Genomic DNA, 27,729 nt, shown 5'->3' on the forward strand with positions numbered 1-27,729 from the left:
ACGATCCGTCTTACTTTTAAAAAGTTAGAGGTGTAATGCTTTATTTCTTCGCCTATGTTGTAGATTGTTTATTACAGTAGACTCGCGATTATCCGAGGTAACTGAGACCGTGACTACCTCGGATACGGAAAAACTCGGTTAACACTGAGATTGATTTTATTGATAGAAAAACACGTAAATAATGATAACTGTGGATATTTTAATGACAAAACTAATACAGTACGGTCTATAAAAGATAAAGAGATTTACCTTACCAATATTACTGTTGAAAAAAGTCTTTGATTGATTATTGCGTAAGTTTCATTCCTCTTTTTGAGGCGTCGATGTTGCGCCAAGGTTGAAGGTTATAACTCACCAGTTATGACTTTTGCCTCGGTTAACCGAGGGGCTCGGATAAACGAGACTCGGATAATCGCGAGTCTACTGTATTACATATGTATTTTTATTTCTTATATATTTATTTGTTTTTATTCCTGTTGTTGAATTTGTTAATTAATTCTTTGCAGTAAAAAATCATATTATAGTTTGGTTTATATTTTAGGTTTTTCCCAAATCAACAATAAAATGGAAACTATAAAAAGATCGCACAAAGAACAACAAATAAATCAACGTGCTGAAGACACCACATTAAATAAAAGTATAACAGTTCATAGACAAAAACTTTCCAATTGTAAAATTTGCTTTAAGACATTTACTTCAGCAAGTAATTTGAAAACACATTTGCGAACACATACTGGGGAAAAACCTTACAAGTGTGACATTTGCTTTAAGACACTTACTACAGCAAGTCATTTGAAATATCATTTGCGAACACATACTGGGGAAAAACCTTACAAGTGTGAAATTTGCTTTAAAACATTTACTCGAGAAGCTGATTCGAAAACACATTTGCGAACACATACTGGGGAAAAACCTTACAAGTGTGAAATTTGTCCTATGCAGTTTTCTCAGCTGGGCCATTTGATCACACATAAGAAAGTACACACTGGAAAAAAACCTTATAAGTGTGAAATTTGTTTTAAAAGATTTATTACAGCAGGTAATTTGAAAAGGCATTTGCGAACACATTCTGTGGAAAAACCTTACAAGTGTGAAATTTGCTATAAGACATATACTACAGCAACTCCTTTGAAAGCGCATTTGCGAACACATACTGAGGAGAAACGTCACCAGTGTGAAATATGCTTGAAATCATTTACTACAGCATTTAATTTGAAAAACCATGTGCGAACACATACTGGCGAAAAACCTTACCAGTGTGAAATTTGTCTGAGGCACTTTTCCCAGCAAAGCAGTTTAAGAAGGCATTGTCGAACACATACTGGGGAAACACCTTTACTGTAGCAAGTAATATGAAACAGCATTTGTAAGCACATACTGGTGAAAAGCCTTACGCTCCTTTCAGACAATATGACTTTGGTTGTGTCGACAGATGGTCGTACGACTGTTTGTCCTGCTCATCTTGCTTTCACACTTTACGACAGTATTCATCTTTTTGTCGTAGAGAGCACAGGGCGTACAATAAATTGAGCAATCGGGCATTTAATTTTATACATACACACCATAGTTTTATAGATACAACCCAAAACCAATTGGTTTTCCTTTTACGTACATCTGTCTTCCAAAATATGGCACATTTTCCCCATCTATTTATAAATTTAAATTATTACCAATATTCTGGGTAGTCATAGTCAGTCGACAGCGGCTCCTTCTTATCACAAGAAATCCCAACGTCCCGTAGGTGTAAATGCAAAATTATTGTTGTTCTGAAGCTATTTCCTTGTGGCATTTTTATAATTAAGTATTTTCTATCGGAAATAAGCCACAATTTTACTAAAAAATGAATTTATTAATATTTCGAAGCCCAAATCGGGTTTCGCTGTCAAAATACAAAAGGGTACCCCCGTTAAGATAGGCAAAATGCCCTCACTCCCAGAATTCAATTTTATTATTTTTTTTACGTTCTATGCAACTAAAAAAATGAGATAACGCGGATTTTTAGCTCGCCACCCCCTTACCCCTCCCCCCACAGCCAAAAACGTAGATTTTTAGATTTAATTTTTTTTAGTTGGGTTGCAATTGATTTAAAAATTTCAAAAAATTCACACGTGTAGCTGAGACTTTTACAAAACATGTACATTTTTATGGACCCGTAGGTCGAGTGTACATAACCTCAAATTTTTTTCTAACTTTTTTAAAACCTATAACTTTTTTTTGGAGGGGGCTGCAGGTCCAATTTTTTTGCATGTTGTGTATTTTATCAAAAGCTATCTCTCTGATTTTTTTCAGATTTTTCCGTCAGGTGCGCCATCTTGAAAAATCAAGAAAACTGTTTTTTAGGGGGTTTTTGGGGATTTTCTCCATTTTATAGACTGCAACATAGATTAACTCAAGGTTTTGTTAATAGATTATGTATAATTTGAAATAACTGAGTATTTTAGGATTATCAATTGGGCAAAACACCTTTAAATCCCCCAAAAACCATGTTTTTTAAGTTATGTAAGGGTTTTTGCGGGCTTAATGATATTTTTTGAGATCGATACATCCTGAATATTTTTTTCATTTTTCTACGTTATATGTGATTAAAAAATAAGACTAATCGCATTTTTAGCCCACCACCCCCTCCCCCTGCCCCCACAAAAACGTAAATTTTTCTATTTTTTTTTTTTGTTTAGTTAAGTTGCAATTAATTTAAAAACTTTATGAGGCTTCTACAAAACAGATCTATTTTTTTATAGACCCGTAGGTCGAGTGTACAAAACATATAATCTCAAAATTCCTTTTTTATTTTTTTAAAACGTATTTTTGACTTCCAATCGATATTTTTTAAAACGTACAATGAATTGTACATGTACATCTCTCTCGCAGACGGCCGCTTCAATACGTGCTTAGCGCTCTTTTTTAATTATTACTAATAATAGTAATAAAATAACGACCAACATTTCTTCAGGGTCTTGGAGGGGGGGGCTTTAAACTTTGAGTTGGTCACTTTATGACTTTCATAATAATAATTTTTAATCGAGTTATTAAGCCTTAAAAATGGGCATTTTCGCGTTTTTCAAATTTTAAATTGCATGTAACTCGACAACAGTCAATTTTATAGAAAAATCACAAGAGACCTTTTTTGCTCAGGTTGATCCAGAGAATCTAAAACAAATATGTCCTAAGTGAAAAAATTGATGTTTTGAATTCGTTTAAAAATTTGTTTAAACAATTTTCCGACCGCGGTACTGCCTGGCACCTTGTGGATTTGTTATAAGGACCTGTTTTTGTAGTCCAGGGCCCATCTGTTTTGAGGTGGACGTTGAAAGGTGACTCAAATTTTTTTGCAGAAATTGCTTAAAAATAACTCAAATAATAATATTTGAGTTATCCTCCCACTCAAAATGGTCCGGAACATTGTTTAAATAATCAAAATGTCAAAATATGAAGGAAAAATTCGATTTTTTTATTGGTTTTTTGATTATAACTTTAAAACTACTCATTTTTTAGAAAAGTTGTACTAACATAAAAGTTGCGTAATTAAATTTTCAATAATATAGAGTCAGTTAAAAATTTAAAAAATAGTTACCCTTGTTGCCAAATAGCAATAATTGCGAAAAAGACCATACAAAAACAAGTATTCGCATTTTACGTTTTTCAACCATTTATGCTCCACTTAGGACCTTCATATTTGACCCAGAAATACTTTATGATATAGTAAAACAACACTGTAAATTTTATTAAGATCGGTTCAATATATTTTGCAAAATAAGCTTTGCAATCCAGCATTCGCAAAAAAAATTCATTTTTTCAAAATGTTACAGAACTGAAAATAAAGCAGATAGCAAGTTCAAATTTTTTTTGGTTATAGAAGTGTACTGTGCCTGTCATTTGCAATTTGCAAAATTAAAATCGATTAATTACCACGGCGTCAGGAAATTTTTTAAATAAACATTAATTTTTGGTGCTACGCGCAGGACAGCGGTGTTCGATTCACACAAGTTGATTTCCACCAAAATTTCTTCCAATCTTTATCTAATATATTATTTTCTTACTCTATATTTTGTTGTATTTTAATATTTTAATTCCACAAAAATCAAACCCATTTTATTATTGTTTATGAAATATTGTTTAAACAATTGCATAATATGTTTAAAAATAATAAACTTTTATTCTTCAAATTAAAATATATGAACAAAGAAAGTTTTTGCTAAAAAAGTGTTATTTCCAAGGATAGAGTATGTGTTTTTATTTTGCAATAAACAAATTTATTTATTTATATCGAAATGTAATAAAAATTAAAATGTAACAATATTTATCAAAGGTCATTGGAATGCCCAATCAGAGCAAACTACCCGCTGTCCTGCGCGTAGCACCAATAATTAATGTTTATTTAAAAAAATTCCTGACGCCGTGGTAGTTAATAGATTTTAATTTTGAAAATTCCAAATTAAAGTTACAGTACACTTCTATAAGCAAAAAAAATTTCAACTTGCTACCTGCTTTATTTTCAGTTCTTTAACATTTTGAAAAAATGAATTTTTTTTTTTGCGAAAGCTGGATTGCAAAATTTATTTTGCAAAATCTATTGAACCGATTTTAATAAAATTTATAGTATTGTTTTACTGTATCATATAGTTTTTCTGGGTGAAATATGAAGGTCCTAAGTGTAGCATAAATGGTTTAAAAACGTAAAATGTGAATACTTGTTTTTGTATGGTTTTTTCGCAATTATTGCTATTTTGCAACAAGGGTGAGTATTTTTTAAATTTCTAACCAATTCGGTATTGTAGGAAATTGAATTACGCAACTTTTATGTCAGTACAACTTTTCTCGGAAATGAATACTTTTAAAGTTATAATCAAAAAACGAAGAAAAAAATCGAATTTTTCCTTAATTTTTTGACATTTTGATTATTTAAACAATGTTCCGGACATTTTTGAGAGGGAAGATAACTCAAATATTATTATTTGAGTTATTTTCAAGCAATTTCTGCAAAAAAAATTGAGTCACCTCTCAACGTCCAAATGTACTAATATTTTTACAGATGCGCCCTGGTCTATTGAGTAAGTTTGTGCAAAAAAATGAATCGGAATAATTTACCTAATGGGGACAAGCATACAGCATGGACTATTTGCATTATGAGCCAAACGAAGATGGTTTGGAAAACACTAAACGATAGATACTGTTGTAGGTGCGAGTTGCGCAAACGGCAATATAACCATATGCTGTTATTCGCATGTAGCTACCATAATATAATATTTATCGCATGGAAGATATTTTACAAAAATCATCAAGCCAGCAGAATATCTTACAAAACTCTTTGACAATACAGATGTTATACCTGTAATAGACGAAGACAGCGATGAAGACTTTAGAACTGTAAAGTGTAATACCAACGAATATACTCTCCGAATACTGTACGAGTATTTACGAAGCTATATATTCGTTGGTAATACTTTCTTTATTCTTTTTATGGTGTTTTACGTGGCAATAAACGTGAAGCAAAATGACATTATAATAGGCAGAGCAGAGATATAGGTTATGTAGATGGTACAAACCATAGATATATAATACTCTAGATTGCGCCCTGCGATCTTAAAATGGGTAACGGTTGCGACAGAGATAAATGAGCCTATTTGGTCGGTAGTCTCTTTTTAATTTAAGGGGAATATCGACGACGTGAATATCCCACTTTATCGAGTAATATGTGTTGACAGTTGGAGCGGGTGGTGACGGGAAATGGTCTTTGGTCTTCGGACGTGGGTAATCGTGGTTCGAATCCCATACCAACTTTACTTTTTTTATTTTTATTTAATCAATATTGCGTTTATTAGATATTTTTACATCTGAAAAATGGACCTAAGTAAATCTAGCAGATAATAAATGTATGTATAGTAAGTTAATATTGGAATACATAATTTGTGAACTGCATAGTAAAATAAAAGTCATTCGTTATTAATATAAATTCGTCCTTATTCGAATGATGTGAATGTTTGTTTTGCTTCTACTTTTTTAAAAAATTGTAACAATAGGGCTTTTCATCGATTGTCATTTGTTTCGAGCTTCTGTCATGTGTCACATAATATTAATATATCTACACCATACGTCTTTGGTTTCTATCATTGTTATTACCAATAACGTATGATGTAGATATATTAATATTATGTGACACATGACAGAAGCTCGAAACAAATGACTGTGAATGAAAAGCCCTATAGTTTCATAAATAAAAATAATGTCTAATTACTTATAATTGAATCGGTCATTTCAAAAACAGCAAAGTCTACAATTTTCAGAAACTAACTTTTTGAGAGGAATAGACTCCTTTAAGATAAACGTTGTGTGCAAAAACGACACCAGTCCAGTAAAAACATTAGCAACAAAACTACAATATAACTCTGAATTTTGATGTCATCCGTTTCATCCATCTTTCGACTATTAATAGTTAGTTTTCTTTGCTCTTCTGTAAAATTAGGAATATGTGACTCATGTTGGTTTTGAAATGACCGATTCAATTAATAAATCGATGGTACATTATGTTGATATTAATTATTGGTAATTTTTTACGAATATTTTTAACAATTACTTTATACTATTCTACAATTAACTTATTAAAAAAATAACATTGGCTTTTATATTTTTAAAAATCTATAGGTACACTTCGCGTCATATAAAACTGGTACACTTTTTTTTTCCAATGTAAACCTGTGTTCAGACTGACAATTATTGTTCGTGAATCACTTCGTTGTTGCCATCATAGATAACGGAATTGCACTAAATCTAAATACAAAAAAATAACGTTTAAAATGTATATTTCGAATTGTAATACATATATTTAAATTACGCACTTCACTGTAAAAGTTATTCATTTTGTATTAATTTCAAATTAAATTTTTAATTTTTCCAGTGTGTTTTATTTATTCTACAAAACTTAATGCAGGTTTGCCCTACAATTTAGGAGAAACCACTCAGACCTCTCGATTTGACATTAAACATAATAATTTAAAGTCATGTCAAGATTTATTATCTGTCATTATTTTTGAATTGAAATATTTTCATAAATTATAATAAAACACGAATCAATGTATGGATACTTAATTGAGATGACGGAAAATTACAATTGTTTTAGTTTTTAGTATGTATATTAAAAAATGCGGTCTGTCGCACAGCCCCGTTTTTACCTAGTTTGATATAATATTTTCGTTGAACCGGCAACGTTGCCCTAGAAATTGGAATGACACTTGTGACAAGATTAACTTACACAACTTGAAAAACACGATTTTCGGTTATAAGAGTTGTACCAGTTTTTTTTGACGCGAAGTGTACCTACACAGTTTTTCTTATTTGTTATATATTTCTTTGGATAGATTTACTTTAGAGATGTAATAATATCTAATAAACGCAATATTGATTAAATAAAAAATAAAAAAAGTAAAGATTGGTACGGGATTCGAACCAGGATTATCCACGTCCGAAGACAAACGACTTCTCGTCGCCATCCGCTCGAACTGTCAAACCATCTAAAATACTCGACGACAGAGTAGGATAGTGACGTCGTCGATACTCCCCTTGAATTAGAAAGAGACTACCGACCAAATAGGCTCATTTATCTCTGTCGCAACCGTCACCCATTTTAAGATCGTAAGGCGCAATCTAGAGTATTATATATCTATGGTACAAACATGTTTGAATAATTAGAATATGTATGACGTAAGGTAATATTAGGGTACCTACTAAATACAAAACTAATGAACAAAGAACAAAATGTTTTGATTCACAAAACGACAAGAAGTATGATATATTCAAATAATGTATTTTTCTTAAATTGATTATTCTGTTTTATTTTTGTTTTTTGTATCCTACCTAAAAGATATCACAATGACATCTTTACTTTATATAAAAATATTGCAAAAATTTGAAATTATTTTGTAAATGTAGTTTACTTGAGGACAAACTGAGCAACAGATATACTGATAAAAAAATGAAAACGAAAAAATGATGATTTATTGGGCAGGTTGAGAGGGAGGAGGGCTAAAATTGGGCTAAGGCTTATTTTTTAAACACATCAAACGTAAAAAAAAATGAAAAAAAAATATTCAGGCTGTATTGATCTCAAAAAATATTAGGCCTGGATCCCGCGTACCAAAAAAAGTTGATTAATAGCAAGCTGAAAATATGTCAATAGTTTGACGGTGTCTAGTCGGACAAACTTTTATGTAGGTATGGAACCAGGGAAAGTTTTAATTGTGAAACGTAATTTTAATTGTGGAACGTGTCATCCTGGCAAGTTTATGATTGTGAAAACTAGCAGGCTGTTTTTAAGTTTATTCAATACCGAATTATACAGGGTGTCCCGAAAAGATTGGTCATAAATTATACCACAGATTCTGGGGTCAAAAATAGGTTGATTGAACCTCACTTATCTATATACAATAGTGCACACAAAAAAAGTTACAGCCCTTTGAAGTTACAAAATGAAAATCGATTTTTTTTCATATATCGAAAACTCTCAGAGATTTTTTATTGAAAATTGACATGTGGCATTTTTACGACAGCAATATCTTTAAAAAAAATTAAGTAAAATTTGTGCACCCCATACAAATTTTATGGGGGTTTTGTTCCCTTAAACCCCCCAAACTTTTGTGTACGTTCCAATTAAATTATTATTGTGACACTATTAGTTAAACACATTATTTTTAAAACTTTTTTGCCGCCTCTTAGTACTTTTTCGATAAGCCAGTGTTTATCGAGATATTTTGAATATTTGTCGAATCCACCACATATTTGTATATGGTTAAGTACGGTTATAGAGACCTGTTAATAATCTGAAAATTTATTTATAATTTACATTTTTAGGTATATTTTGAAAAAGAAGCTACATCTCGATAAAAGGTGACTTATGAACAAAAGACTAAGAGACAAAAGTTTTAAAAATACTGTGTTTAACTAATGGTACCACAATAATAGTTTAATTGGAACGTACACAAACATTAGGGGGGTTTAAAGGAACAAAACCCCCATAAAATTTTTACGTAAATATATTGAAAAAGAAGCCGCATCTCAATAAAAACTGGCTTATCGAAAAAATACTGAGAGGCAAAAAAGTTTTAAAAACGTTGTGTTTAACTAATGGTACCACAATAATGAATTAATTGGAACGTACACAAAAGTTTGGGGGGGTTTAAGGGAACAAAATCCCCATAAATTTTTTATGGGGTGGACAAATTTCACTATAATTTTGTTTTAAGATGTTCCTGACATAAGAATTATACATGTCCATTTTCAATAAAAAATCTCTATTCGATATATTGAAAAAAATCGATTTTCATTTTGTAACTTCAAAGGGCTGTAACTTTTTTTGTGAGCACATTTGTACTAAGGTAAGTTAAGTTCAATCGAACTATTTTTGACCCCAGAATGTGTGGTATAATTTATGACCATTCTTTTCGGGACACCCTGTATAAAATATCCCTAAAAACTCAGTTGTTTAAAATTATACTTACATAACCTATAAAAAAACCTTGAGTTAATCTATTTTGAAGTATATAAAATGGAGAAAATCCCTAAAAACCACCGAACAAACCAGTTTTGCGGATTTTTGAAGATGGCTCACCTTACGGAAAAATCTGAAAAAAGTCAGAAATATAGTTTTTGATAAAATACACAAAACACAAAAAAAATAGACATGCAGCCATCACAAAAAAAAATATACGTACGTATTAAAAAACAAAAAAAAGAGGTTATAATATGTACACTCGACCTTCGGGTCCATAAAAATAGATGATCTGTAAAAGCCTCAGCTTGTGCGTGTGAATTTTTTGTAATTAATAATTTAATAATTATTAACTATTCTAAATGGGAAATAAGCCACAATTTAACTAAAAAATGACCATTTAGAATAGTTAATTACAAAAATGCCATAAAGAAATAGTTTCAGAATAACATTTATAATGTAATTGCAAACCAACTTAAAAAAAAATAAAATCGAAAAATTGACATTTTTGGTTGTGGGGGAGGGGGAATAGGGAAAGTCGGCTAAAATTGCGGTGAGTCCTAATTTTTTAAAATCATATAGAATTATAGAAAAAAATAAAAAAAAAATATTCAGGCTGTATCGACCACAAAAAATATAATTAACCTTGAGTTGATCTATGCTGCAGTCTATAAAATGGAGAAAATCCCCAAAAACCCCCTAAAAAAACAGTTTTCTTGATTTTTCAAGATGGCGCACCTGACGGAAAAATCTGAAAAAAATCAGAGAGATAACTTTTGATAAAATACACAACATTCAAAAAAAATTGGATCTGCAGCCCCCTCCAAAAAAAAGTTATAGGTTTTAAAAAAGTTAGAAAAAAATTTGAGGTTATGTACACTCGACCTACGGGTTCATAGAAAATGTATATGTTTTGTAAAAGCCTCAGCTACACGTGTGAATTTTTTGAAATTTTTAAATCAATTGCAACCCAACTAAAAAAAATTAAATCTAAAAATCTACGTTTTTGGCTGTGGGGGGAGGGGTAAGGGGGTGGCAAGCTAAAAATCCGCGTTATCTCATTTTTTAGTTGCATAGAACGTAAAAAAAATAATAAAATTGAATTCTGGGAGTGAGGGCATTTTGCCTATCTTAACGGGGGGTACCCTTTAATACAAAATAATTTTGTATTTTGACAACGAAACCCGATTTGGGCTTCGAAATATTAATAAATTCATTTTTTAGTAAAATTGTGGCTTATTTCCCATAGAAAATACTTAATTGCAAAATTATTGAAATCGATTAGGTACGCAAAAACAAAAAGATTTTTGAAATACGATATACATACTATCTTCTCTATTGATAGATAGATCAATTTTACCAATATAAATTGATAATGCATATACAGTAAAACCTCCGTTAACCGAAACATCGTTTAACCGAAACGGCTCAATATTTACAGTTTTAATCATTTCGTCAATAAAAGTAATTTTTTATCACAAAACGGAAACAATAATTCGATGTTAATTTGTCAACATTGCTTTTATACAACTAAAGAACTCAATTAAATATACATCACATGTTTTTTATTACTATATAAAGTTATTTAACCCAAGAATGCATATCGTGGGTATTTTCGACCCAGAACATTTTTTCATATGATTTTGGTAATATGTAATTAGTTATGGTTTAATGTATTTCTTCATTAGATATAGCTGCAAAATATCGTTGACAAATGTGTGTGTGTGTTTTGTGTTTTATGAGCACTGGTTTTCACAACCATAAAAGACAACATTACGAAATTACCTCATAGTATTTTTTAATGCTAAGTTTGACCAAGAATACTATGTCATTTGATACAAGAAGAATACAAAAAACAATGTTATTTTTAACCGAAATTCTTGTTATCCTAAACGGCCTCCCCCAATTATTTCGGTTAACGGAGGTTTTACTCTATCAGAAATTTAATTTTACGTCTAGTAAGAATTTTAGTTAAAAATATCTAATTATCATTACAACCTAACTGTGGCTAATCCCATATAAACATTAACGTTTATAGAAATTACATTGACAAAAATATGAAAAAAGAATTTTAGATTTTTAAACGCTTTTCTTTACTTCAATAGTTTGCATCAAATCTTTAGACGTTAATTTGACTGACTTTTCTTCAATGCAAATGAATGCAAATTTGCAGACATATGTATTCGCGGGAACAATTAGGGAATAGTCAATAAATTTTTTTTTTGTTTATTAATTGTTTAAATAAAAAAAACGATTTTAATGGAAAATGCTTAAAATCTCTTGTTTTTTACAATGTAGAAACTTGAAACTTTTAGTGAGTGTGCAGACTGCAGACTTTTTAGTCGGCCGATAGTTTAGTTAATCGGCTTCTTAATCAGTACAGAGAGGTATGCAGGTGCGCACATTACACCGATTCACAGATGCATATCTCTGTGTACTGATTAAGAAGCCGACTAAACTATCGGCCGACTAAAAAGTCTGCAGTCTGCGCACTCACTTACGGATTGTAGCTAATGATATGAACTATACATAATTTCACTTTTTACTTTAATTGTTTACGTTATGCTTCATAAATAAACAATAAAGTTTCAAATTTTGAACGCTCATATATTTGTTTATACAAGGTGTCCCAAAAGTAGTGGAACGGTCAAATATTTCGCGAACTAAACATCGAATCGAAAAACTGTGTTCAATCATTTTCAAAAATCTATCCAATGACACCAAGCACTACACCCCCTGGAGGTGGGGTGGGGGGTAACTTTAAAATCTCAAATGGAAACCCCTAGTTTTTCTTACAGATTTTAATTCGTTACGTAAAAGTAGGCAACTTTTATTCAAGACATTTTTTCGAACTGTGGATAGATGGCGCTATAATTGGGAAAAACGATTTATCCTGATACCATAGGTAAATTATAGAAACGGTCTAATATCTCACGAAATACACTTCCAAATGAGAAACTAAAAAACAGATTTTTAATCTTTTTCGAAAACCTTTCGAATAACTCCAAACGTGATCCTCCAACCCACCCCTTGGAGGTGGGGTGGGAGGTAACTTTAAAATCTTTTTCCCCACTTTTATTACAGATTCGGATCCCCACTTTTTATTACAGATTCGGATACGTCATGAAAAATTAAGCAACATTTATTCGAAACATTTTTTAGAATTGTTAATAGATGGCACTTTAATTGGAAAAATACGATTTATTAGCGCCATCTATCAGACATTTTAAAAAATGTTTTGAATAAATGTTGCTTAATTTTTTATGACGAATCCGAATCTGCAATAAAAAGTGGGAGTTGCTATTTAAGATTTTAAAGTTACCCCCACCCCACCTCCAGGGGGTGGGTTGGAAGGTCATGTTTAGTATTATTCGATAGGTTTTCGAAAAAGATTAAAAATCTGTTTTTTGCCAATTATAGCGCCATCTATCCACATTTCGAAAAAATGTCTTGTATAAAAGTTGCTTACTTTTACACAACGAATCCAAATTTGCAAGAAAAACTGGGGGTTTCCATTTGGGATTTTAAAGTTACTCCCCCCCCACTTCCAGGGGTATAGTGGGGATTGGTGTTTGATGTCATTAGATAGATTTTTGAAAATTATTGAAAACGTATTTTTCAGTTTTTCGATCCGATGCTTAGTTCGCGAAATATTCGACCGTTCCGCTACTTTTGGGACACCCTATATATAAATCAGCATTTATTCGTGTCAAATTTCAATACGATACGAAACAAAACTGCAACCAAAACTCGCATTCAAAAAAATCGTGTTTTTATCGTAGTCTTAGAAGAACTACCGGTAGAGACGTTTGGTGCTACAATTAACATTAGAATTCGTTTAGTCGTATTAATTAATTAAACGCTTTTCTTTAGTTCAATCGTTTGGGTCAAATCTTTGAACGTTAATTTGACTGCCTGTTCTTCAATGCAAATGACTAAAATTTTGCAGACATAATATGCATTCGCGGGAACAATACACGAATAATCAATAAAAATTTTGTTGTTTATTAATTGTTTAAGTAAAAAAACGACTTTAGCGGAAAATGCTTAAATTCTCTTGATTTTTACAATGAATCTTTTACAGATTATAGCTAATTATATGAACTATACATAATTTCACTTTTTACGTTAATTGTTTACGTTATGCTTCATAAATAAACAACAAGTTTTAAATTTTTTGCCGATTCCGACTACTTTTCATGTTTATACATCATATGTTTTATACATATTTTAATAAACATGACGATATATTTTAATGTTTGAAAAGTGTAAGATTAAAAAGTAAAAAATAAAAAAATATGAAAAAAATAGTTTTAAGAAACGCTTTTCTTTAGTTACAAGTGACTAAAATTAAACATATTATAAAAAAAACAACTAAAAAGCAAAAAATAAAAAAAATTGAAAAAATCTAACACATTCGTTAAAGAAAAGCGTGGTGCGAAAACCGTTTATTCTATGAAGACGCGCCACGCTTTTCTTTGACGAATGTGTTATGATTTTTAAATTTTTTTAAATTTTTTGCTTTTTAGTTGATTTTTTTTATAATATGTTTAATTTTAGTCACTCGTAACTAAAGAAAAGCGTTTCTTAAAAATATGTTTTTCATATTTTTTTTTATTTCAATATGCATTCATTATATTAAAATATAGTGTATACCTACTGTTTTAATTATTTCAAAATATTTTATTAGATTTGTAGGTACTTTATGTTCTGTTTTAAATAAAATGTAGCAAAAACATTTTATTCAAGTAGTGATACATTAAAAAAATACAATTAAAAATGCGTTTACACAACGTTGGGTACTAATAGGTTAAATAAATATATTCAAGGTTATAACTCAATTTGTGATCAGTTTTATCCTACAACAACGGTATATTTGGTACCAGCGCAATTAAAAATTTACCATTAATATTTTCTGTTATTATGTACGTGCCACTGGATTCACTGGTACTACACGACTAACTAACTGTCGTTAAATGTGCAAGCTGATTTAATGCCGTGGTTCACTGACAGCACGGCAGTACAGCAGCGTAATTGCTGTATTGGACTAACGGAATGTACGACAAACTGTCGTTACGATCGTTTGTCGTAACGACGAAAGTCGTATGGTGTGAAAAGAGCGTCACCAGTGTGAAATTTGCTTTAAGAGATTCACTACAGCAGCTCCTGTGAAATTGCATTTGCGAACACACGCTGTGGAGAAACGTTACAAGTGTGGAAATTTGCTTTAAAGTGGCCTCTATGTGCTCAATATTTTTTGTCAATATACCGGGTGTCCACTTATTTTTTCCCCCATTTTAACTGCCTATGGATCAAGATAGAAATCAAGAATCAAGATAGAAGATATGGATATAAATGGATCAAGATAGAAATATGCGGTTTTCGCTAAAATGTTTTATTTTAGTAAAAGTTTTGTCTGAATGGATTGAATTTTTTATATCGCTTTCAAATACGAAAAAAAATGGCGGATTTTTGAAAAAAAACGTTGTTGACTTTTTTTACTGGAACACCCAGTATATTTTTTTGTAAATTGAAAGAAAGGTCATTCACCTATCTAGCGATATAAAGTTTTTTAGCATACCTAAATAACATAACTGAGCAAAATGATATTGTTATGTGATTTCCACATTGCATCTCTCATTTTAAAAATTAATTGCTCAGTCATTTGGCAACCGATTTTAAAAATTTTTATATCGCTGAATAGGTAAATGACCGTTTTTTCAAGATACAAAAAATATACTGGGTGTTTTAATAAAAAAAGTCAACAACGTTTTTTTTTTCAAAAATCCGCCATTTTATATTTAAAAGCTATATAAAAAATGGTCACTTACCTAAAAACTTGAAAAAAACGGTCATTTATCTATCCAGCGATATAAAATTTTTTGAAATCGGGTGTCAAATGACTGAGCAATTAATTTTTAAAATGAGAGATGCAATATGGAAATCACATAACTTGGTTAGTTATGTTATTTAGGTATGTGATATCCACGTTGCACCTCTCATTTTAAAAATTAATTACTCAGTGATTTGACAATCGATTTTGAAAAACTTTATATCGCTAGATAGGTGAATGACCTTTCTTTCAATTTACAAAAGAATATACTGGGTGTTCCATTAAAAAAAAGTCAACAACGTTTTTTTCAAATATCTGCCATTTTTTTCGTATTTGAAAGCGATATAAAAAATTCAATCCATTCAGACAAAACTTTTACTAAAATAAAACATTTCAGTGAAAACTGCATATTTTTATCTTGAGCCGTTTAGAAGTTATAGGCAGTTAAAATGGGGGAAAATTTAAGTGGACACCCGGTATTGCACAATCTTTAATATTGTACACACACCGGCAAAATTAGCCGAACACCTTAAAAATGGGACATGTTTGATGTCACGAATTTCCTAAACCAGTGGTCTGATTTGAGTGATTCCTTTAGTATGTTATAGCCTTATTATGTAAGAATATCGTTGTAATAATATTGTTGCTAGACAGCTAAATATCATTTTATACCGGGTGTAACAATAAGACTGTGTTTTTTTCTTAAAGTTTGGAACACCCTGTGGAATATTTTAGCATATATAAAATACAAGAATAAAAAACCGCTAAACGCCGTAAAAATGAGTGGCGCATAAAATATTCCAGCTACAAAAGATCTGATATGAATGTTACGTGGCGCAAAAATGGATTTTCATTTGATGCAAAACAAAATTTTAGTTTTATTTTAAAATATTTTTTCCATAATATTTGCTAAATTTGAAGTAAACGCGCCACAAAAGAGTAACTTTGATACAGTTTGAATTTTGAAACTCTATTGTGGCGCGTTTACTTCAAATTTAGCAAATATTATGGAAAAAATATTTTAAAATAAAACTAAAATTTTGTTTTGCATCAAATGAAAATCCATTTTTGCGCCACGTAACATTCATATCAGATCTTTTGTAGCTGGAATATTTTATGCGCCACTCATTTTTACGGCGTTTAGCGGTTTTTTATTCTTGTATCAGGAGTTTTTCAAAGTTATTTATAAATTAAATGTATGAAGTTAAATGCAATGTTCCTCTATTACACGTCAAGCTTTATAAATTGTCACCTTTGTTGCATTATCTCCCAAATGATCTAGTGTCCATCGAATGTACACTAGATTTTTTTCTATTCGAAATATATTGAAAAAAAACTATATTGAGATGGCCGGTAAATGAAGTCGGATTGCCCGTTGCCAGATCAAATTTAGCGTCGTAACCACTACAACTACATAAACATAAACCATTTGGGGAATAATCGTTAATTGGATTATACTTTTGTATCTTAATATCTTCTAAACGGCTTAACCGATTTTGATCAGTAAACATGAGTTTGAAACGTATTGACCAGTAGTATCTGATGGATCTAAGGTCAAGTATGATAACTGAAGCTATTACAGGAATTATTAAGCTTTCGAAACCGTTTTTCCCAGAGGAAATAGATTTTATCATATTTATGAAGCCTATAACCTAAAAATTCGAATTTTCCCGGATATGAGGTATACATCGTTAGATTCGTCTTGAGTCCTTCTACAAACGCTAAGTTATTGGCGCAATTCGTACGTTGAAATATTGAGTAATTGTCGAAAAACCAAAATTTTCAAAGTTTAGTTTTTCAGTTTTTCGGCTATACTGAGCCGTATGTATGTCTAATCCTGACGGCTTAGACACCATTTGAAAGTCAAGACTATTGATTTGATGCATTTGCGGTTCTCCTGCCTCTTCTTGATCCGAATATATATACCCCCAAAAAATATGCTGTTTTGTACCTACCAAGTCCTATAGCTGGCTTATGGATGGTCAAAAGTCACAAACTACACCGGTTCTAAATCGGCCCTGACCCCCTCTTTAAATACAGAGAAAAAATATCAAATCGGTTTAACTTTCAAACACATATACATACATATCCACAAACATTTTCCCTTTTTTAAATAAAAATTGAGTCACATTTCTAAGCTCTATAACTTTTGAATGGTATAACCGATTTTCAAAATTAGACATGCGTTGGAAAGGTAATGATCAGTTCTATTAGAAGCCGCAAAGGTTGGACAAATTTTTAAACTTTTTGAGAGTTTTGGTGACGAGAACGAAAAACAGATCCTAAATAGGAAGGGCCGTAAAATCTACACCCTTGGACCAAAATCGATGGTTGACATATAAATGGGTGAGTCTTTTCTGAACTTTAAGATGGGAGTTGGCCCAATTTTCAATTCAGTCAGATTTAGAAAATCGAAAATTTTGTGTATATATAGTGTCGCGTGTAGGGTGGTGTGGGTGTGCGCCACTGGCGAGAACTGCCGTTCTCTGGTAATGTTCAAAATTAGACATGCGTTGGAAAGGTAACGATCAGTACTGTTAGAAGCCGCAAAGGTTGGACATAAATTTTCGAAGTTTTTGGGAGTTTTGGGGACCAGAACGAAAAACAGACCCTAAATAGGAAGGGCCTTAAAATCGACACCCTTGGACCAAAATGGATGGTTGACATATGAATGGGTGAATCTTTTTCTGAACTTGAAGATGGGAGTTGGCAAAATTTTCAATTCAGTCAGATTTAGAAAATTGAAAATTTCGTGTATATAATAGTGTTGCGTGTAGGGGGGTTTATTTCTGCGCCACTGGCGAGAACTGCCGTTATCTGGTAATCTTTCCGATATAAAACTAACAGCTTCGATAACTAATAAATCGAAAACTATTAATTTTATCAAAAAAATGTATAATGAACATTTTTTGCTTATAATTAATATTTTTTCCAGCATTTGCGGTCAAAATATAAAAAAAAAATTCCACCCTCGAGATGAGGTGGCAACCACCCCATGGTAAAAGCGTCGTTCGGCATCATATAGATTTTGATCCTTGGACTATCTACTACTTATTGTCAAATTTTTAAGCAAATCTATCCATTCTGTAAAAATTGCGAAGTGAAAAATTTCAGTTCCTGGACTAATTAAACTTTTGGAGCTCTATAACTTCTGAACGGCTTACCTGATGTTGATCACTAAACACGAATTTGAAACGTATGGACAAGTAGTATCTGATGCAACCAAGATCGAGTATGATAACTGAACGTATTACAGGAATTATTGAGCTTGAAAAACCGTTTTTTTCCATAAGAAATAGATTTGATCATACTTATGAAGCCTAGAACTTAATAATTCGAATTTTCCCAGATATAAGGTATACACCGTTAGACGTGTCCTGAGTCCTTCTACAAACGCTCAATTATTGGCGCAATTCGTAGGTTGAAATTTTGAGTAATTGTCGAAAAACCAAAATTTTCAAAGTTTAATTTTTCAGTTTTTCGGCTATGGTGAGCAGTGTGTATGTCTCAGGTTGATCGCTTAAGCACCATTTGAAAGCTTAACTCAACCCTATTGATTTGGTGTATTTGCGGTTTTCCTGTCTCTCCTTGAACCTAAGATATATACGCCCAAAAAATATGCTATTTTGTATTTACCTAGTCCTCTAGCTAACTTACGGGTAGTCAGAAGTCAAAAATTAGACCGGTTCTGAATCGGCCTTCACACCCTCTTGAAACACAGAAAAAAAAATTCAGATCGGTTTAACTTTTCCACACACATACATACATACATCCACAGAGAACGGCAGTTCTCACCAGTGGCGCACAACACCCCTACAAGCGACACTATATATACACGAAATTTTCGATTTTCTAAACCTGACTGAATTGAAAATTGGGCCACATCCCATCTTAAAGAATAGGAAAAGACTCGTCCATCCATATGTCATATCTCCATTTTGGTCCAAGGCGCAAGGGTGTGGATTTTACGGCCCTTCCCATTTAGAGTCTGTTTTTCGTTCTCGTCCCCAAAACTCCCAAAAATTTCAAAAACTTAAGCCCGACCTTTGCGGCTTCTGATAGCACAGATCATTACCTTTCCAACGCATGTTTAATTTTGAAAATCGGTTATACCATTCAAAAGTTATCGAGCTCAGAAGTATGACTCAATTTTTATTTAAAAAAGGGAAAATGTTTGTGGATATGTATGTATGTATGTATGTATGTATGTATGTATGTATGTGTGTGGAAAAGATACACCGATCTGAATTTTTTTTTTCTGTGTTTCAAGAGGGTGTGAGGGCCGATTCAGAACCGGTCTAATTTTTGACTTCTGACTACCGGTAAGCCAGCTAGAGGACTAGATAGATACAAAATAGCATATTTTTTGGGCGTATATATCTTAGGTTCAAGGAGAGACAGGAAAACCGCAAATACACCAAATTAATAGGGATGAGTTAAGATTTCAAACGGTGCTTAAGCGATCAACCTGAGACATACACACTGCTCACCATAGCCGAAAAACTGAAAAATTAACCGTTGAAAATTTTGGTTTTTCGACAATTACTCAAAATTTCAACCTACGAATTGCGCCAATAACTGAGCGTTTGTAGGAAGACTCAGGACGCGTCTAACGGTGTATATCTCATATCTGGGAAAATTCGAATTTTTTAGTTATAGGCTTTATAAGTATAATCAAATCTATTTCTTATGGGAAAAACCGTTTTTCAAGCTCAATAATTCCTCTAATACGTTCAGTTATCATACTTGATCTTGGATGCATCAGATAATACTTGTCAATACGTTTTAAACTCATATTTAGTGATCAACATCAGTTCAGCCGTTCAGAAGTTATAGAGCTCCAAAAGTATAATTAGTCCAGGAACTGAAACTTTTCACTTCGCAATTTTTACAGAATGGATCGATTTGCTTGAAAATTTGAGAATAAGTAGTGGAGAGTCTAAGGATCAAAATCTGTATTATTCCGAAAGACGCTTTTACCATGGGGTGGTTGCCACCCCGTCTCGAGGGTGGAAATTTTTTATTATATTTTGACCGCAAATGTTGGTAAAAACATTAATTGTAAGCAAAAAATGTTTTATATTTTTTTGATAAAATTAATAGTTTTCGATTTATTGGTTATCGAAATTTAGTTTATATCGAAAAAATCAATGTTATTAATCAATCATGGTTTATGTACCTGTAGTGGTTACGATGCTAGTTTGATTGGGCAATCCGAGTTCATTTGCCGGCCATAATTACATAATTATTAGGATGGCTGGGATATGAACTCGGATTGTCTTATCACTGGTGTCGTAAGTTCTAGATCATTTGGGAGAGATTGCGACCAAGGTTCTCGTTCTCAAAACTACCAAAAATTTCAAAAATATTAGTTCGACCTTTGCGGCTTCTGCTAGTACTGATCATTACCTTTCCAACGCACATCTAATTTTGAAAATTACCAGAGAACGACAGTTCTCGCCAGTGGCGCACAACCCCTACATGCGACACTATATATTATATACACGAAATTTTCGATTTTCTAAACCTGACTGAATTGAAAATTGAGCCAAATCCCATCTTAAAGTTTAGGAAAAGACTCCTAGATCCATATATTACTTCTTCATTTTGGTCCAAGGCTGTGGATTTTACGGCTTTTCCTATTTAGGGTCTGTTTTTCGTTCTCGTCCCCAAAACTCCCAAAAATTTCAAAAACTTAAGTTCGGCCTTTGCGGCTTCTGATAGCATAGATCATGACCTTTCCAACGCATGTTTAATTTTGAAAATCGGTTATACCGTTTAAAAGTTAGCGAGCTCAGAATTAGAACTCAATTTTTATTTAAAAAGGGGAAAATATTTGTGGATATGTACATATGTATGTATGTATGTATGTATGTATGTGGAAAAGTTACACCGATCTGAATTGTTTTTCTGTGTTTCAAGAGGGTGTGAGGGCCGATTCAGAACCGGTGTAATTTTTGACTTCTGACTACCCGTAAGCCAGCTATAGGGCTAGGTAGATACAAAATGGCAAATTTTTTGGGCGTATATATCTTAGGTTCAAGGAGAGACAGGAAAATCGCAAATAAACCACATCAATAGGGTTGAGTTAGGTTTTCAAACGTTGCCTAAGCGATCAAGCTCAGACGTACACACGGCTCAGTATAGCCAAAAAATTGAAAAACTAAACTTTGAAAATTTTGGTTTTTCGACAATTACTCAAAATTTCAACCTACGAATTGCGCCAATAACTGAGCGTTTGTAGAAGGACTCTAGGCTAATCTAACGTTGTTTACCTCATATCCGGGAAAATTAGAAATTTTAAGTTATACGCTTCATAAGTATGATCAAATCTATTTCCTATGGGGAAAAACAGTTCAAGCTCAATAATTTCTGTAACAACTTTAGTTTTCATACTTGAACTCAGATGCATCAGATACTACTTGTCAATACGTTTCAAACTCATGTTTAGTGATCAAAATCGGTTAAGCCGTTTAGAAGTCTTAAGTTAGAAATGTATAATCCAATTAACTATTATTCCCGAAATGGTTTATGTAGTTGTAGTGGTTACGACGCTAAATTTGATCTGTAACGGATAATCTGAGTTCATTTACCGGCCATCCCAATATTTTTATTTATTCTATTTCGACTAGAAAAAAAATCCAGTATACATTCGATGGTCACTAGATCATTTGGGAGATAATGCGACAAAGGTGACCATTTATAAAGCTTGACGTGTAATCGAGAAAAATTGCATTCAACTTCATACATTTAATTTGTATATAACTTGAAAAACTCCTGATACAAGAATAAAAAACCGCTAAACGCCGTAAAAATGAGTGGCGCATACAATATTCCAGCTACAAAAGATCTGATATGAAAATTACGTGGCGCGAAAATGTATTTTCATTTTGATGCAAAACAAAATTCTAGTTTTATTTTAAAAGATTTTTCCATAATATTTGCTAAATTTGAAGTAAACGCGCCACAAAAGAGTAAATTTGATACAGTTTGAATTTTGAAACTCTTTTGTGGCGCGTTTACTTCAATTTTAGCAAATATTATGGAAAAATCTTTTAAAATAAAACTAGAATTTTGTTTTGCATCAAAATGAAATAGCTATTTGTATAACAAGGGAGGAAAGTGTAACTTTTCCTCCCGAGAATGAAGTTTACTGCCCGACGCGTAGCGGAGGGCAGTAATTATTTAAGGGAGGAAAAGGCACTTTACTCCCATGTTATACATATGGGTTTTCCACCTTCCTCAAATAACAAGTCATTTTTTCATTTTTACTTAATTTATTTATGTAACTAACCAACAAAATTTATTAGAACTAAAACAACAAGTAGGTACAATATAACTGTCAACTGTCAAATATAAGTCAAATTATTAATGCAAACATTGTTAAATCAAAATAACAATTTACTGTTTTTTACCATTCTGCAAAATACAGGATGTTTTATAAATAAACGTTAAAATGTATAGATACTCCGTAATAGAAAATAGATATTATACAGGGCGTCAATAAGTTATATTTCATGAATGAAATACCATGACGTCACTTTTACTTTTCCTCCCTAGGGAGGAAAAATATTTTCCTCCCTAGGGAGGAAAAGTACAACTTTGCTCCCTACAATCAGGTCCGGAAAAGTATACTTTCGGTAGAGGTAGGTGGAAAATACATTTTCGCGCCACGTAATTTTCATATCAGATCTTTTGTAGCTGGAATATTGTATGCGCCACTCATTTTTACGGCGTTTAGCGGTTTTTTATTCTTGTACATACATACATACATATCCACAAACATTTTCCATTTTTTAAATAAAAATTGAGTCATATTTCTGAGCTCGATAACTTTTGAATGGTATAACCGATTTTCAAAATTAAACATGCGTTGGAAAGGTAATGATCTATTCTATCAGAAGCCGCAAAGGTCGGGCTTAAATTTTTGAAATTTTTGGGAGTTTTGGGGACGAGAACGAAAAACAGGCTTTAAATGGGAAGGGCCGTAAAATCCACACCCTTGGACCAAAATGGAGAAGTAACATATGGATGGACGAGTCTTTTCCTAAACTTTAAGGGATTTGGCCCAATTTTCAATTCAGTCAGGTTTAGAAAATCGAAAATTTCGTGTATATATAGTGTCGCATGTAGGGGTGTTGTGCGCCACTGGTGAGAACTGCCGTTCTCTGTGGATTGAAATTCAAACTAAATTATAGCCGTAGGCTTTCTTAACATTTTCATTTTTGATTCATTTGCTTATTTTGGAAAATTAAAAAGTTATGGGCTTTAACAACTAGCCATGTTTTTCATCGATAAATTCTCATAGTAGGGGAGGAAAGTATGCTAAATTTGCAGCTGCTCTTGCGTTATGGGGACCTATTGGATTGTGAATAGTATGTGCTAAAACCAGAAAAAGGTTAAGTTAAGTTTTCTATATATTGGGGGACTTTTCATTTTTTAATTAATTTTTCATTTGAAACAATCGTTTTTTTCGGATTATAGCGCCATTTATCCATAATTTACAAAAATGTTGCGAATAAAAGTTGCTTATTTTTACGTCAAGAATCCAAATCTTCAATAAAAATTGGGGGCTCCTATTTAAGATTTTAAAGTAACCCGCCAACCCCACCTCCGTAGGGGGACGTGTTCGGTGCCATTCGATAGATTTTTGAAAAATATTGAATACGTGTATTTCGCAGTTTTACGACCTGATGTTCATTTCGCGAAATACCGCATTTAAAATTTTTAATTTACCCCCACCCCTCTCCGTGGGGTGACGTGTTGAGTATTATTCGATAGATTTTTGAAAAATATTGAACACGTATTTTATAGTTTTTCAAACTGACGTTTATTTCGTGAAATATTCGCTTTTTTTGTGAAACTTTGTGACTCACCCATTTTTTTACGCCCTGCTCAAATCGTCAGATTTTTTAAATATACACTGTTTTGCATGTACTTAACTTACCTAATCTTAATCTGACGATTTCGAGTTTTTCTAAGAATAGATTTTTCTCGGTCCCCCTTAATGAATTCCCCGGTGTTAAGAACCAATATATGGTACCTATAGGTACATTTACAGGGTACAAGGTTTCTCCCCATGTGATAATCAGACGCGCTCGAGTAACTGAAAAAATTCCCGCCTGGGCTCCCCTACCATCATTATCTGCTTAGTTTAATAAACAAGCCTAAAGTAATTCAATAGATGTAATAAATAAATAAATTAATAAGCGATGTCACAATGACGAACTCCCGTGGATTTCATCTGAACTAGCTGAACATCAGATCGAAAAACTGCAAAATACACGTATTCAATATTTTTGAAAAATCTATCGAATGGCACCAAACACGTCCCCCACGGAAGTGGGGTGGGGGATTTAATTTAAAATCTTAAATAGGAGCCCCCAATTTTTATTGCAGATTTGGATTCTTTACGTAAAAATAAACAAATTTTATTCGACACATTTTTTCGAATTATGGATGGATCGCTCTATAATCGGAAAAGAACGATTGTTTCAAATGAAAAATAAATTAAAAAATGAAAAGTCCCCCAATATATGGAAAACTTAACTTAACCTTTTTCTGGTTTTAGCACATACTATTCACAATCCAGTAGGTCCCCATAGGCCATAACGCTCGAGTAACTGCAAATTTAGCATACTTTCCTCCCCTACTATGAGGATTTATCGATGAAAAACATGGCTAGTTGTTAAAGCCCATAACTTTTTTATTTTCCAACATAAGTGAATGAATCAAGAAATAAAATTTTAAGAAAGCCTAAGGTTATAACCGAGTTTTAATTTTAATATTTTATATATGCTAGAATAGTCCACAGGGTTTTCCAAACTTTAAGAAAAAAACACAGTATTATTGTTACACCCGGTATAAAATGATATTTAGTTGTCTAGCAATAATATTATTACAAAGATATTCTTAAATATTAAGGCTATAACATACTAAAAGAATCACTCAAATCGGACCACTGGTTTAGGAAATTCGTGACATCAAACATGTCCCATTTTTAAGGTGTTCGGCTAATTTTGCCGGTGTGTGTACAATATATTGAACGATTGCGCAATATATTGCGTCAATCAACAGGACTTTGATTTTTATTCTGCAGTATACTAATATTGAAACGTCTATGGCCTATATTGCGCAATATAGGTTCAGTCGTGTTTTATCACTCTGGCTGTGAACATCGTGTTAAAAATATGGCTGCCAAGGAAAATAGAAGAAAGAAAGTTTATTATAGAGTGCATCGATGTGTAGCGGTCGTTACCGGCTCTGTGAAAGGTCAAAACTAAAAATTTTAATATATGTATAGTAATATAATTTAAAAAAATGAACAGTACGATCAATTTCTACGACAATATAAAGAATATTATCCAGATGCGGAGAGTTTTGAAAATCACGTGGTTCAGTAATTCTTAAATTATTTAATAAATGTTCATGAGTGCATTTATTTCTTTTTTTAAACTATTCCTTCATCCACCCGCGTTTATTTTCCTTCGTCATTTTTATAGATAGATACAACTAATGCAATAGCCACACAACTAGCTGTCTTATTCCACATGTTGACACCACCAGTTTCAGTCGAGAACTACATAATTTATTGTGCAATAATACATCATGTGGGTCGACCTACTAATATTACCTATTGTACAATATAGTGACGTTAATGTTGACCGTCTACGGACCGCTTAAGACATTTACTACAGCATTTAATTTGAAAAACCATGTGCGAACACATTTGAGAAACCATGTGCGAAATACCTTACAAGTTTGAAATTTGTCTTGAGCAATTTTCTCAGCAAAGCAGTTTAAGAAGGCATTGGCAAACACATTCTGGGGAAAAACCTTCACAAGTGTGAAACTTGTTTTAGGACATTTACTACAGCAGGTAATTTGAAAAATAATTTGAAGGGTCCAGGGGAAAGGTATCCATTCTAATAAGGTGACCTGTACAGCGCAATCTTTGTATTTTTGTATAATTTGCTATAGAGGATTCTTTGTAATATTGGTGTCTCGTGGTTGAACCTTGTTCTCCACATACCATTCTGCGACGGAGAGAAGTATGCTTCTCTGAATATTTCCTCCTCCTCGCTGCCATCCTCAGTTATTTGTACACCCAGGTATGTGAGCTGTTTTACTGCTTCAATGTTGGCGTCGTCTCTTGTCAAATTCTGCATGTTTCGTTGATTCCTGGCTTGTATTAGGGCTTTAGTATTATCTACGTTGACAGCTAGCCCCATTTGTTTTGCATTTTCTCCAAGCTCCACATAAAGTTTTTTGTTTTAGTTAAAACAAAAGTTTTAGTTTAAAGTTTACATCATCTGCATACATTAAAATCTGCTTAGACTTATCAAACAATATTTTTTTTGATTTTACGGGCATTTTTCTTATGACATAGGGGAGAGTTGGATAAAACGGGATACCTGGCCTAGAGACCCAACTAGTGCTGCTCTCAATCGGACAACGACGAAAACTTGTTCTCAGTCGTCATTTTAACACTCTCAGTTCGTTTTACCTCGATGCCACTATTTGATGAAAAGTTGTTGTGTTTAGAATTGTTTGACTCTATTTTTTTGGTACTTTGTACTTTTAAGTGCGTTGTTTTCTATATTAGATTGCCTACATATCTAAACATATCATTCCGGTGACTATTACATTTAATTAAGCACTCATTGACGAATATTCTCATGTGTAGTGTATCTAATTTTACTTTCACGTTTAGGCAGGAGCCATTTTTGTTTTGAAAAATGTCTGAGGTGGACAAAACGGGACACTTATAAGTTGTATAAAATGGGATACAGTTTTTTATGTCCCGTTTTATCCAGCTATTTATTTTTTTGCCTATAAATTCTTTAAATAGCGATAAAGCGTGTTCTCATAGTGCAGAATAGAACAACATATTTTTATGTGACTTTTGTTCTGATATACGTACCTAGTCCTAAATAAAATATCTTATTTCCTATTTTGCAATAAAACATAAAAAAGGCCTATTTTTAAGTTTCTGACTACTAAAGATATTGTTTTTTCAAAGGTAAATTTTGCTTTGCAGTCTTATATCTACTTAAATTTACTTTTTAGATAATTTTATGCAAAAAATTAAATATTGTGAACCTATCCCGTTTTATTCAACCGTGGTACGCTAAAACGGGATGTGCAGGAGTTTAATAAATATTTTTTTTACTATTTTCCAGTCATTAAAAATAGCTAAATATATGTTTTTTTTGTGTGCTTTAATAAATGTTATACCTATAAAAAATAATGTTATGATAATTTCTTTAACATTTTTTCCGTAATAAAAATAAACAAGAATGGTATCCCGTTTTGTCCAACTCTTCCCTATTCCATACATTTCATATATTAAACAGAGTCGGTGCTAGCCCATCTCCATGCTTTAGCTCTTTGGTTATCTGGAAGGAATCTGTAAATT

At 32.3% G+C, this 27,729-nt stretch overlaps 1 protein-coding gene across 3 annotated transcripts in view; it reads left to right on the plus strand.

The window, feature by feature from the left end:
- Positions 1-25,748, plus strand: part of LOC114328884 (zinc finger protein 239-like) — a 44,532-nt gene extending 18,784 nt beyond the window's left edge. Inside the window, exons 3-4 of one of the 3 annotated variants that reach the window (XM_028277856.2) lie at positions 542-637; positions 25,389-25,748. In XM_028277856.2, coding sequence (XP_028133657.1) covers positions 542-637; positions 25,389-25,396 — 104 coding nt within the window. In that variant the 3' untranslated portion in view covers positions 25,397-25,748. Of the gene's footprint in view, positions 1-541; positions 1,846-25,388 lie in introns of those variants that run through there. The other 2 variants (XM_028277857.2, XM_050655380.1) reach the window with 2 other exon arrangements.
- Positions 25,749-27,729: the final 1,981 nt, after the last annotated feature.

This window comes from Diabrotica virgifera, chromosome 7 (genome assembly GCF_917563875.1).
Source record: "Diabrotica virgifera virgifera chromosome 7, PGI_DIABVI_V3a".
Taxonomy (NCBI): domain Eukaryota; kingdom Metazoa; phylum Arthropoda; class Insecta; order Coleoptera; family Chrysomelidae; genus Diabrotica; species Diabrotica virgifera.